Source organism: Lepidochelys kempii, chromosome 17 (genome assembly GCF_965140285.1).
Source record: "Lepidochelys kempii isolate rLepKem1 chromosome 17, rLepKem1.hap1, whole genome shotgun sequence".
NCBI classification, from domain to species: Eukaryota; Metazoa; Chordata; order Testudines; family Cheloniidae; genus Lepidochelys; species Lepidochelys kempii.
Genome location: NC_136396.1, coordinates 804160 through 817431, shown reverse-complemented (window position 1 = coordinate 817431; position 13272 = coordinate 804160). Strand labels below are relative to the sequence as shown.

General features: G+C 57.1%; 1 protein-coding gene across 7 annotated transcripts in view; it reads right to left on the bottom strand.

The window, feature by feature from the left end:
* Window positions 1-10639, bottom strand: part of DPH1 (diphthamide biosynthesis 1) — a 53770-nt gene extending 43131 nt beyond the window's left edge. For 3 of the 7 annotated variants that reach the window (XM_073316118.1, XM_078849220.1, XM_078849221.1), the window contains exons 1-3: window positions 10553-10639; window positions 7220-7375; window positions 1101-1164 (exon numbers count right to left, since the gene is read on the bottom strand). In XM_073316118.1, the coding sequence (XP_073172219.1) occupies window positions 1101-1164; window positions 7220-7375; window positions 10553-10604 (272 nt within the window). In that variant the 5' untranslated portion in view covers window positions 10605-10639. Of the gene's footprint in view, window positions 1-1100; window positions 1165-3137; window positions 3275-5321; window positions 5517-5773; window positions 5824-7219; window positions 7376-10552 lie in introns of those variants that run through there. The other 4 variants (XM_073316119.1, XM_073316121.2, XM_078849223.1 and 1 more) reach the window with 4 other exon arrangements.
* Window positions 10640-13272: the final 2633 nt, after the last annotated feature.

Sequence of the window (13272 nt, the reverse complement as noted above, 5' to 3'; positions counted from 1 at the left end):
TGAGCGTCATGACCCCTCCGCCTACTCTTGGCTCTCACTCACCATGTGCAAACAGAGGGAGCTGGGGAGGGGGCGGAGCAGGGAGGCGGGTACAGCAGGGGGAAAAGAGTGGGGGAAATGCACAGGGGGAAAAGAGATTACCCTAAATTCTGCAAGGTGCCTCAATCTGCTGCCCCTGCACAGCCGAGTGCTCTGCTCAGCTCTTCACCCTCCACTTCTGCTTTCTCTGGGCCGCGGAGCAAATCGGGAGGGAAGCAGCATGGGGACAGGGGTCCCCCCTGCCTCTCTGTGGGCCCGTGAGCAGCCAGGAGAACCTGCATGCCCAGGCTCTGCCAATCACAGCTGCCCTCTCTGCCCCAAGGAGCGAGGGGATGGGATGCTAGGGTAAATGGGCAGCAGGGTCTTTCCCCTGGAGTCCAGGATGAGCTTGGTGCAGAGGCCATGGCCAGCAAGGCAGGGGCACAGAGGAGCTCGAGGGGGCCCCTTTCCCTCCCAAAGCAGCAGGGCACTGAATGGAGAGTGCCTGGAAGCACCAGCCTCTTAGAGCTCACCTGCCGCCATCAGGCCCTGCCCCCACTGCGGCCCAGAGCGCTCCTCGGCACACCGGCTCCGAGCTCAGGTCAGCCAGTTGTTAACACGGGCACCGTGACCCCGGCGAGGGCCAGGACATGCTGAGCTTGTCAGCTGCTGGCTCGAACGCACCAAGGGGTGGGGGGGCAGAGCCAGGCAGCGAGATCAGCCTGACAGCATGGTCGTCTCTCACCGCTCACACGGCCACATAAATTCAACCACAAACAAACAGCCGCTATGGCTGGGAACCAGGACTGCGCCGAGCGAACGCTGGCCGGCTGCCCCACCCTGCCCGCAGCACTGCACAGCGGGCACTGCCTAACGCAGGAGATACCAAGTACAGGCACCACGGGAGGCTCCGTGTGGGAGGCAGGGTCACGGAACAGGCAGATCAATGCTTTAGCAAAGCTGCTTGCTGCGAGGCATTACTTTTCTGCCCAGGGGACCCATCTGGGGATATGCCAGATGCCAGGGTGTGTGGCGAGGGCAGACACCCCTCCAAGGGCAAAGAGCCTACGTCTTTCACTCACCTTTCAATGATGTCAGCGATGGTGCACGCGAACATGAGGAGGCCTTCGGGCATCTGCAGAGCCACTAGGAGAGAGACAGATCCCCAGGGTTAGGATGCACTGAGCAGGTAATTTCTTCCGCAAAGCAAACACCTTGGTATAAGCCTGACGACACCCCTGCGCACAGTGAGCCAGACCCAACCCACACACCGCTCAGCCCTTCTGCCTTCTGCATCCACCCAGAGCTCCTCCGAGCCAGAGCCGCCCACAGCATGGGGCTGGGACCCTGGCACACTTAGCCCATGACACCCACCATTACAGGTGGCTCCAGGAGCTCCTGAGCACTTCCTAAGGGGAGGGAGTCACAAGTCCTCTGCACTGGGGCAGCTGCAACACTCTCTGCTCCCTGGCCACTCTGGGGAGGAGTCACAACACGGCAACGACCCAGGAAGGGGAGAGCTGGAGAACTCCCTGCAGCTGGATGCTGAACCCGCCTGGCACAGAGAGGACCATGGCGCCAAGGTGCTGGCCAAGCACCAGGGCTCAGAGTTCTAGGTCAGCACCTCTGTGCCCAGGCCACGTGCTGCAGCCCAGGAATGAGCCAAGGCCCTCTGGGTGCTGGCCCAGGTGACAGGTGACGAAGTGGGACTGTTCTTAATGTTTCCTCTGAATACTGTGGGGGTGCCTCAGTTTCCCCTATGCAGTTCTTAAGTATCTAGGTGGTGGGGTAAGGGTGTGTGATCGTTGCAGAGCCCTCGAGGGCAGGTGTGTGCAGGGGTCTGGACACAGAGAATGGCCAACACCCTGTTTCCTGGCAACTGATGGCCTGGGCCCTTCCCCCCTGCAAGGTGAAAGCTAAAGGGTTGGAGAACAAAGGAATCCGGTGACCTCCTGGCCTGGGAAAGGAACAAAGCCCAGAGGAGGAGGGGCTGGAGGGAGTTTCAGTTTGGAGACATGGAGTGAAGGGCAGACCTGGTTGTCTGACTCACTGCCCCCCAAAATGGACCCAGCTGAGGGGTCCGGTTCTCTGGTTTAGACCACGTTCCTGTTGTCTAATAAACCTTTGTTTTACTGGCTGGCTGAGAGTGACGTCTGACTGCGAAGTTGGGGGGCAGCACCCTCTGGCTTCCCCAGGACCCCGCCTGGGCCGGACTCGCTGGGGGAAGTGCAGGGAGGGGCAGAGGAGGCTAAATGCTCGGAGGTCAGACCCAGGAAGGTGGAAGCCATGTGAGCTGTTTGCCCTGCGGACAGGCTGCTCACCGGAAGGCGACTGCCCCAAAGTCCTGCCTGGCTTCATGGGGAGCAGTTCCAGAGCATCGCCCAGGGACGCCGTGACAACAGGCAGCAGGTTTAAAGCAAACAGCAGGAAGTGCTTCTTCCCACACACACAGCCGGCCAGTGGAGCTCACTGCCAGGGGATGTGGCGAAGGCCAGAAGTAAAATGGGTCCCAAACAGTACGAGGCTAGGTCCATCGTTGGCCATTGGCCAGGCTGGGCAGCGACACAACCCATGCTCCTGATGTCCCTAAACTTCTGACTAATGGAAGCTGGAAGTGGCTGGATCACTCGACAGCTGCCCTGTTCTGTTCCCTCCCTCTGAAGCCCCTGGCACTGGCATGGTTGGAAGAGGAGACCCTGGGGCAGGTGGGCCATTGCTCTGACCCAGTGTTCTTATGCTAGCAGTCAGACTGGGACTCAACCTCCTTTACTGCCCTCCGGATCCTCTGAAAGGCGAGGGCCGGTCCCCGTGCTGGGCTGCTCCCTGTGGGGATGGGGACTGAGCGCCGGGACTGTGGCCTTTAACTCCAGCTGCAGGTCCCATTAATCCCGTTATTCTCTTAACTCTAGATCCCACTAACGCATCCCAGCCTTCATGACATTTACCCACAGTTCCCTCCCCAAATCCCTGGCTGACTGAAATCCTTCGGCTACTGAGCCATGCCCGGGCAAACACCAACTCTATTTAAAGACATTGTTTTAGGCCAATTGATTGGAACCACGCGAATCTCCAGTTTCCCAGACTCTCAAAGCTCTTCTAAAGCTAAGTACTCAGCTTACCCAGCCAGCGAAATCCAGCTTCAGGCACCTCAGGAGGGGTCCCAGAGCACCGCTTCCTCCCCAGCCAGCCTCTGCTGTCCTGGGATGTCTGGAAAACGGCATGGGTCACATCTGACAGCCCCTCCCAGTAGGGCTCTCTAGCGATTAAAAAAATTAATCCTGATTAATCGCACTGTTAACCAGTAATAGAATACCATTAATTTCAATATTTTTAGATGTTTTCTACATTTTCAGATATATTGATTTCAATTACAACACAGAATATCAAGTGTACAGTGCTTACTTCATATTTATTTTTATTACAAATATTTGCACTGTAAAAAGCAAAAGAAATAGTACATTTCAATTCACCCAATATAAATACTGTAGTGCACTCTCTTTATCTTGAAAGTTGAACTTATAAATGTAGAATTATGTACAAAAAATAACTGCATTCAAAAATAAAACGTAAAACTTTAGAACCTACAAGTCCACGCAGACCTACTTCAGCCAATCGCTTAGACAAACAAGTTTGGTTACAATTTGCAGGAGATAATGCTGCCTGCTTTTCGCTTACAATGTCACCTGAAAGTGAGAACAGACATTCGCATGGCACTGTTGTAGCTGGCATCACAAGATATTTACATGCCAGATGCACTAAAGATTCATATGTCCCTTCATGCTTCAACCACCATTCCAGGGGACATGCGTCCATGCTGGTAACGGGTTCTGCTTGATAACCATCCAAAAAGAGCGGACTGACGCATGTTCATTTTCATCATCTGAGTCAGATGCCACCAGCAGAAGGTTGATTTTCTTTTTTGGTGGTTCGGGTTCTGTAGTTTCCACATCAGAGTGTTGCTCTTTTAAGACTTCTGAAAGCATGCTCCACCCTTCATCCCTCTCAGATTTTGGAAGGCACTTCATATTCTTAAACCTTGGGTTGAGTGCTGTATCTATCCTTAGAAATCTCACATCGGTACCTTCTTTGCATTTTGCCAAATCTCCTGTGAAAGCACTCTTAAAACGAACATGTGCTGGGTCATCATCCAAGACTGCTATAACATGAAATATATGGCAGAATGTGGGTAAAACAGAACAGGAGACATCCAATTCTCCCCCAAGGAGTTCAGTCACAAATTTAATGAATGCATTATTTTTTTAACAAGCATCATCAGCATGGAAGCATGTCCTCTAGAATGGAGGCCGAAGCATGAAAGGACATATGAATGTTTAGCATATCTGGCACGTAAATACCTTGCAACGCCGGCTACAGAAGTGCCATGGGAATGTCTGTTCTCACTTTCAGGTGACACTGTAAACACAAAGCAGGCAGCAGTATCTCCCATAAATGTAAATAAACTTGTTTGTCTTAGCAATTGGCTGAACAAGAAGTAGGACTGAGGGGACTTGTAGGCTCTAAAGTTTTACACTGTTTTGTTTTTGAGCTCAGTTATGTAACAACCAAAAAAATCTACATTTGCAAGTTACATGTTCAAGATAAAGAGATTGCACTACAGTACTTGTATGAGGTGAACTGAAAAATACTATTTATTTTATCATTCTTACAGCACAAATATTTATAATCAAAAATAATAATATAAAGCGAGCACCGTACACTTCCTAATCTGTGTTGTAATAGAAATCGATATATTTGAAAATGCAGAAAAGCACCCAAAAATATTTAATAAATTTCAATTGGTATTCTATTGTTTTAATAGTGCGATTAATCGTGATTAATTTTTTTATTCACAGTTAATTTTCTTGCGTTAATGGTGTGAGGTAACTGCGATTAATCAGCCCTGCTTCCCAGATAAGGAGCAGGGAGCCCAGCGCACACCAGGCAAGAGGCACTGCACAATCCCCAGCCCCGATATTTCAGGGCCCAGGGCCGGTGGCAGAGCTCCAAGGAGTCTAACTTGCACCCTTTACTCATCTCACTGGGGCAGTGAGTGCCCAGGGCTCGGCACAGCTAGCTCAAGGGGCTCCGAATCGTTCCTCCCCCTGGGGTGGAATGAGCGCCAGCCCTGGGCCTGGGGCTGCTGGCCAGAAAACAGACTTGCCTTCTCAAGTGAGGCCTGTGGTTCGCCAAGGAGCCGGGATGGGGTGGGGGAAGCACCAGACAGCCGGCTTCCCCTCGGTTAGCACAGCACCTGCCCTCTGTGGCCAGTGGCTCTCTGCTATGACCCAGGCCCAGATACACACCTCCAGCCCATCACATCCCCTCCCCACCAGGTGCTGGCATAGGGAAGCCTTGCCCCGAACTTCTGCCTTCTCGGGTCCAGCTGCAGTCCCTTGCCAGTGAGCCACGTGCTGGCCTCTGCACGTTCACATTTGAAATCCCAGCCCAGCTGATGGGTTCAGCTTCCCATATTCCCGTATTCCCCGAGAGGCTAAAACCTAGAACACAGAACAAAACACACAGCACTGGGGAGCCCAGGCAGCGCCTTGGCCAGGACAGCCACGCACTCCCCCACTGCCTCCTCCCATCCCGAGTACCCCCGGGGGACAGGGCATGACGGTCTGGGCCTCGACGATGCCTAAGCCAAGACAGGAGGGACACTTACTCAGATCTCTCACCCTAAGGTGCCTCAATGGCCCCAGCACCTCACAATCTGCAGTGACCCTCCCAGGCTGGGCTGCTGTCCCCACGTTACCTATGGGAACCGAGGCAGGCCCGGAATTTCTTCAAGGTCCCACGGGGAGCCTGCAGCAGGGCAGGGAGCCAAACTGGGTCCTGGGCAGGTGCCCTAATCCCTGGGATCCTTCCCCTCTAAGGTCACAAGAGCATCCCATCAGTGACACCTGTCACTCCTTGCCAAGGCGCCATCAGCGGGCAAAGGCTCTCCTGGCCCGATCACACATTCCAGGCTTGATGCTGCCACCTGCCAGGACCCCCAGCCAGTCACAAACTGCAGCTGCTCAGGCCCTCCACACACACACCAGCTTCCAGGAACCTGAACAGCGCTGAGGGCAGACAGGGCACATTATTGGGGGCCCTGTCCGCACGATCATGTCACAGACCCCACTCACGAGCCCGCCTGCAACAGCCTGTGTTCACCTGCCCCCCACCAGCACTGCCTGCAGTAACGGTTCAGACACACCAAGCACCCTCTCCCTTGCCAGCACCCACGGGCTCATTTCATCCAAGGCATGTGTGGCCCAGCGAGGACAGGGAGTCTGATGCATTATTCTCTGCACTGGCAGCCCACAAGGAACAGGGCTGAGCGGGCTGTGGCCAGTGACCCCAACCAGGGAGAGGGCTGGAGCATTTACTCTTCAGCAGCTGAAGCCAAGGGGGAAATAAAGCAGCTGCCACCAGCTGAAACCACCTCAAGTCAGAGGTGCCCCAGCAGAGACCAGGGCACCTGCGCCTTCCTCTCCCCGAGCCTGGAAACACCCAGCCCACACAGTCAGGAGCTCGTGCCTATGCCTGACCCTCCTCCCCCTGTATCAATGGAACTGCTTCCCAAGACCCCAATGCCGCCTCCCACCCCCGGGGGGCTTTGCCCTTCACTCATATTCCACCTGGGCACTCGCTCTCGCGGGTGTACCCCCCCAGTCCCCAAAGGCTCAGCCAGGAAGCACAGGGAAAGAGGAAAGAGAGAGCTGTCACTGGAGCCCTGGCCGGCATCCCAGCCCAGTGACAGCTACATGCGACTCAGCCCGTCCTGTCTAATGTGATTATAAACCTGAGATACAAATACACTAAATCGTTGGAAGCGTTATGGCCAGCTCCCCGTGACGTGAAATGCCGGCAGCATGGCAGATGCTTCCCTGCCTGACTGACAGCTTGGCACAGCTAGCATCCATTAGTACGTTCCCCTAGGTAACCCAGCCCCAAGTGCTCTAAGCCCAGCTCCTGGCCCACATGCCTTACAACACACCCTCTGCGGACTGAATGGGACCCACACACTGGCGAGGGCCATGCACGTTCTGACTGAGGAAGGGCCAGGGGCCGGGGCTGCAACAACAGGGTTCAATGGGAACTAGCCCCCACGCAGCCCAGGACATGAGCTGGTGCATGAAGCCCGGCAGCTCCATTCCCAGACAGCTCTAGCCTGGATGCTAAGAGTGCAGCATGGCCCCAAGCGGCCACTTACCTTTCTTTGCCTCAGCCTGCTGAATTCTCCAGACCGTCTTGTAGATCTCAAAGTTATAGTTGCTGGGGAGGGCTCCAACTGCCTCCTGTAGCTCCTTATTGGTGAGAATTGCCTCGGGGATCTGCATAGCCACCCGTCGGCGCTGGGGTCCTCGGCCTGCAAGGAGAGCCAAGGAGCTTCTTATACAGAATTGCAAGGAGCCAAAGGATCCGTGAAGAGTGGGAAGGTGCTGAGCCGCTGGCTACCCACCAGCTGCATGTGCCACACCGGACTCTGTTAGCTACCACAGGGTTTGACACCTGGCTCCCACTGCCACAGGCCATCACACCAGCAGAACCAGGGGGAAGCCTGGCTCCGTCCCGCCAGCAGCAAGGACTGGCTGGGAGGCACGGTAAGACATGCTGGATGTGTCACACCAAGGGAACCACCTATTGTCTCCAGAGGCCTGATGATTCAGCATCCATTGGGAGATGCCAACTCACTCAAACGAATCCAGAGCCACAGCTCAGACCCCTCTGCTCGCCTGAGAGCACAGGGGACCCACTCCCGCCCTGCCCACCAGAGACAACTGATTGGGTGCAGGATTAGGGGAGGAGGTTTCCACCCCCCAGTAGCCAGGCTCAGTAACACAGGGAGGCACTAGGCCTGCTAATCTAGCACAGCCTGGGGGGGAGGGCACAGAGTAACTTCATGCTCCAACCCCTCAATAAACTAATATTAAAGGCAAGGAAATGATAGCATGAAAGCTGTGCAATTACATTCAATCTTGCTGAGTGATTCGGGAGTAATGGAGCAACCGGAGGGGGCAAAGGGCAGCTGTCAGAGCGTACACTGAGCCCAGATCAGAAACTCCGAACAGAATTAACTGAGAGAGGCTTGGCCATAGCCCCCACCTCACTGACATGCGCAGAGATGGGGGGCTTTGCCCAGAGCCAGACACCCACTGCCAGGGGCTGCTCAGCGCCAGTAACCCAGCGGGGAAAGCTGCTGATCAACTAGGGGCAGGACCACCCTCCAGGAGAGGCAGCAGCCAGTCACTCGAAGCCGAGTTCAGGGTACGGACAACGATGACTCCCTGGAGAGCAGGAATCCAGTGACTGACCACTGGTGGGTCATGTGCCAGCATGACCCTATCGCCCCAGATACATGAGGCCTAGAAAGGCTTCTGTGCAGAGACCACTTCCGCTTGCCAGCTGCCCTGCGTCCCCAGACAGTGCCCGCCGGCTGCCATCCAGAGAATGCGGAGAAGTCTTTTGTTCTCTCAGGCAGCTGGCAAGTTTAAAGGTGACCACCACGAAGGGCCCATATGCAGGTAGGAAGGTCCCACACACTGGGTCACCACACACAAGCTCGAGCACAGTGCCCCCTCAGCAGCAAGGAGTCACCTGAAATCCTGCTGCCCAGAGCCCAGCAAGCCCACCAGAACCAGCTCCACCTGCAGCCCCTCCAGCCCCTCCCAGAGCCAGCACGGGGTGGCCTCTTGCATAAGGGCTGCCCTGAGCCCCTGATTCACGACTTGGCCCCAAGAGAGTCTCAGGTTAAGGCTGAGCAGCCCTACCGCACGCTGCCTGCCAAACACTTCGCACACATGGACACTAAAGCCTGTGTCCCCTGCTCCTATCCTCAGGCCTTGAGCCAGACCCTGCCTCAAGAGAGCTCCCCTTCTCCCTGCTGGTCCTCTGCCCCCACAAGGACTCCTCCTCCTTTCCCAGCCAGGACCCCACAGGAGCTCCCTATCCCACCAATACCAGAGTCCCACCAACTGGCCCAGAGCCAGCACTGCCCCCCCGTGTGTCCACGATGCCCCATGGAAGGGGCGGCAGCTGGCTGGCACTCCTGGAGGGGCAATGCTCTCGCAAGGGAAGGGCAGGTGTTCCTTCTCTAGTATCTCACTTGACTAGTGATGGGAGCTGTGAAGGGCAGGTTTCTATTCCTGTTTTACCATGACTGCTCGAGACCCTTTTGTGGGACTCTGTGAATCAGAAAGGCTGTCAGCAATCCGAACGCTGCCAGATGAGCTGATGCAGCGTAAGGGCTGCTTTATTTATGCTCGCAAAGGGCCCTTTCATGACAATGCCTCATGGCGAACAGGTGTTTGCTGCTGTCTGAAGGCCAGGTGACTCACGAGCTGCCTTGCCCACTCACCAAATGAGTTATCCAGGCTCCTGTGAAGCAAACTGCCCGAATAAATTAAATGCCACAAAGTAACTTAGACAATTAGGAGACTGAAGTCCCCATGGCTGACCGGTTTCGTCTCAGCCACGCCACGTAGGAAAAGCCCCTGCGGACCCTTCTGTCCGGAGGGGACAGAGGGTGGGAGGGATGGGAGAGCAAGCAGACGCCGGAGCCAAGCCCGGAGCCAGGGCACAGCTCGAGGCTGATGGACCCGCCCTGGGCAGAGCCTCCCCTCACACCAGCCAGCCGGGCAGGGCCCAGGAGCCAGAGCCGCGCGGGGACAGGCCGAGCTCCCGGGAGAAGCTCCCGTCACACAGGGCCGCCGACCCTCCAGCAATTCCGGATCACGCCATGAGAGGAACCCTCAGGAAGCAGCGCGCCGAGGTCGGCCGCCTCAGCCCGCCCTGACTGGCGCCTCGGAGGGGACGGGCCGGCGCGCAGCCTGGCCGGGAGAAACGGGCCGAGCAGCCGCTGCCGCGCAGGGCCAGAACACGGAACCGCGGCGGGAAGGGGCCGGCCGGCGGGCGGGTCTCGGGGCCGGCCGGCCCGCGGGCGGGTCTCGGGGCCGGCCGGCCCGCGGGCGGGTCTCGGGGCCGGCCGGCCCGCGGGCGGGTCTCGGGGCCGGCCGGCCCGCGGGCGGGTCTCGGGGCCGGCCGGCCCGCGGGCGGGTCTCGGGGCCGGCCGGCCCGCGGGCGGGTCTCGGGGCCGGCCGGCCCGCGGGCGGGTCTCGGGGCCGGCCGGCCCGCGGGCGGGTCTCGGGGCCGGCCGGCCCGCGGGCGGGTCTCGGGGCCGGCCGGCCCGCGGGCGGGTCTCGGGGCCGGCCGGCCCGCGGGCGGGTCTCGGGGCCGGCCGGCCCGCGGGCGGGTCTCGGGGCCGGCCGGCCCGCGGGCGGGTCTCGGGGCCGGCCGGCCCGCGGGCGGGTCTCGGGGCCGGCCGCAGCCCTGGGAAGCGCGGTCACTCTGCCGACGGCCAAGCACGTTCCCCCACCGGCCCGGCGAGCTCACGCGGGGCGGGAAAGGCCCCGATCCGCGCCCCTGGCCGGGGAGGGGAGGTCGGGGCACGGCTCCGGGGCCTCCGCTGGCCGGTCCCCAGCCGGGGGGCCGGGCCGGGCCGGAACCAGCCCCGGGAAAGGCCGCGCCGCGCCCACCGGGCTCCCACCTGGCGCCGAGGCCGGGGGCTCGCCCCGCGCCAGCTGCTCCTGGGCCGCCATCGCGAACGAACCCACGTGGAGGCCGGAAAGGCAGCGCCAATAGAGCCACGTGTGAGCCGCCAGATCCGAGACAGGAGCAGACGCCGACCGAGCAATCGAGCACAGGCGGCGGCGGTGTGGGAGCGGGGCCTCTGGAACTCCCTGCCCCGGGCTTTTCCCACTCGACCCCACCGTGGGGCAGGCTTTGCTCCTCCTGCGCCACAACAGTGTGTGGGGCTTGAACAGCGCTGAGCGCCCTGCCTAACATCCCCCGCTCCTGCTCCTGTCCCTGGGGTGCCCCCTGCATAACACCCCCCTGCTCCTGCCCCCAGGGTGCCCCCTGCATAACACCCTCCTGCTCCTGCCCCCTGGAGTCCCTGCATAACACCCCCTATATAACACCCCCCCTTACTGTAATTTTCCCGGGATGACAGGGGCAGGTTTGTCCTGCAGTTTGCAGGGGTCATAGCAATAACATGCGACAGCCCATGTGAGCAGCATCAGGTTCAGCAACGTGGGTGGTGGGCAAAGTAATCACAGAACCGTGTCTGGGCAGAGCCCCCCATGCAGGCACTGAGCCAGGAGCCCCAAGGCCAGACTTACTGGCATAAACTGGACCAGGGTGCAGCTGCCCTCCTTTTCAGTGGGAACCCAGCCTAGCCTCGCCAGACCTCGGCCCAGGGCCGGATTAATCTTTTGTGGGCCCTGGCACCTGGACTGTGGCCACGCTTCACCCCGAGACCCTGCCCCTGCTTAGCCTCTTCCCCCCGAGACCCCACCACTGCTCACATGGAGGGAACAGAGAGAAGCAAGGCATAGGGAAGCGGGGAGGCAGGGGCCTGGAGGGGGATGGGAGGGAGCTCAAGGAGGGCTGGGAAGCTGAAAGCTGCAGGGGGGCCATGGGGCAGAGAGCAGCTTGTGGGGTGGGTCTCCATGGCTGGGGGCAGCAGTTTCACCCACACAGCCCAAGTTGGGGAGCCCAGTGGGAGGAGGTGGAGTGGGGAAGAAGCCCCTGTCACTGTCCCTCTAACCCCTCTTTTCTCCCCAGGCTGCCAGGCCTACCCCCTTCTTGTGATGGGCACCATGCTGTCCCAGCAGCAAGCCAGCGTGGCTAAGCCCACTGCACCTGTCCCCCAGCCCCTGTGCATGTGTCTGCAGCCAGGGGGACCCCTGCATCTGGGATCTGGATTCCTGCTCCCTGGAGATTATCAACTGGAGGAATAAAAAGGGGACCATGCAGTACCAGTAAGTGTGGGAGGGAGTGTTAAACCGACAATGGGTTGGAAGAGAAGCCAGGATATAATTCCCCCTCCCTCCTTACTACAGGTACCCCTTGGTCCGTATCTGATCACTGGTGCAATCCCCTTCCTCACCCCCAGACCGTCCTGCCAAAGGAAGAGCAAAGACAGTCGATGCTGAGTCTTTTATTACACCGTTGGCATGACATATACCTTTGGCTTCTCTAGAGGATTTTTAACTTTCTCTTTATCCAACAGATAGTCCCAACAATCGCAATAAACCAAACTGTATTATTAAAATAAGACAAATGGGTGAATCAACACACTCCACGCTTCCTTGAAGTTGGTGGGACTGAAAAACAAGCTTTCCCACCAGTGTGAGAAAGATGTATCCCTTTGCACCCTTTTGAAAAGCTTTTCTGTCTTTTTAGTGGAGTGATGCATGGTGAGCACCTCGTTTTTACCTTGTGGCTCCACCTTTTAAGGTGCTGTCTTAAACTTCAGTGTGCTATTAACTGGTTTGACACAGATGTATTTACCCCCAAAGTGATTGGATTCCCATGTTTATATAACATGTAGGCAACATGAAGAGCTTGCACAGAAATAATTTGAAACACAAAGTCAATGTTACACCCCTGTATAGAGTATACATGACACAACCAAATTGACACAAGGATTATGACTGACCATATAAAAGGAATTAACCAGAAACGGGTACACCAGATTCGAAGAGATCTGCCGGGGTTATTTACCTAAACAATGGCTGAGCTCTTATGGCTACGGCTGGAGACTAGTGACACTTGCCTTGGTCCAAATTGAAATAGCTCTGTGGACCCTCAGTAAAACTTGTGGTACATGTATAGCCAATACCCGAGTCCCAGTTGCAGGACTGTAGGTTGACCCAACTATATCCTGCATCATCTCGGTGCACCCATTTGGTATGTCCATGGGGATGAGAACAGAGTTGTTGACATTTAGGCCTATTGGGACTAAGGGGTACACCCACCTTTCACTGGCAGTGAGTATAGTTTGTATGTGGTGGTTATGTGGGTTTCCAGGTCATGAGAAATGGACACTTCCACCCTGCCTGGTGGATCGCTTCAAAAGAGCTAACGTTTCTTAGCAGTAGTTGCTCAGCTCTGAAGGGATGGTTCCATTGAATCCATCCTTGAGAATGCTCCTAGACATAGTTAGCAGCCAGGACTGGGCTTGAGCACAAGTTAAAGCCCATGAGCGGTTGCCCTGCAACACCCCTACAGCATCTATAATTAGTTTATGATACTCCTCTTGCCAACCAAACCATTTTGGTTGGGTCTTAACAATTTAATAGTCCAGATTGTCCAAGAGGGTTAATGAGGAGGTCACTGGCTGACTCAGCGTGGCCCTGTCAGGCCCCATACTACATATTTTTCCAGCCAGGATGCATCAATTGAATTTAAAATACCCACTTT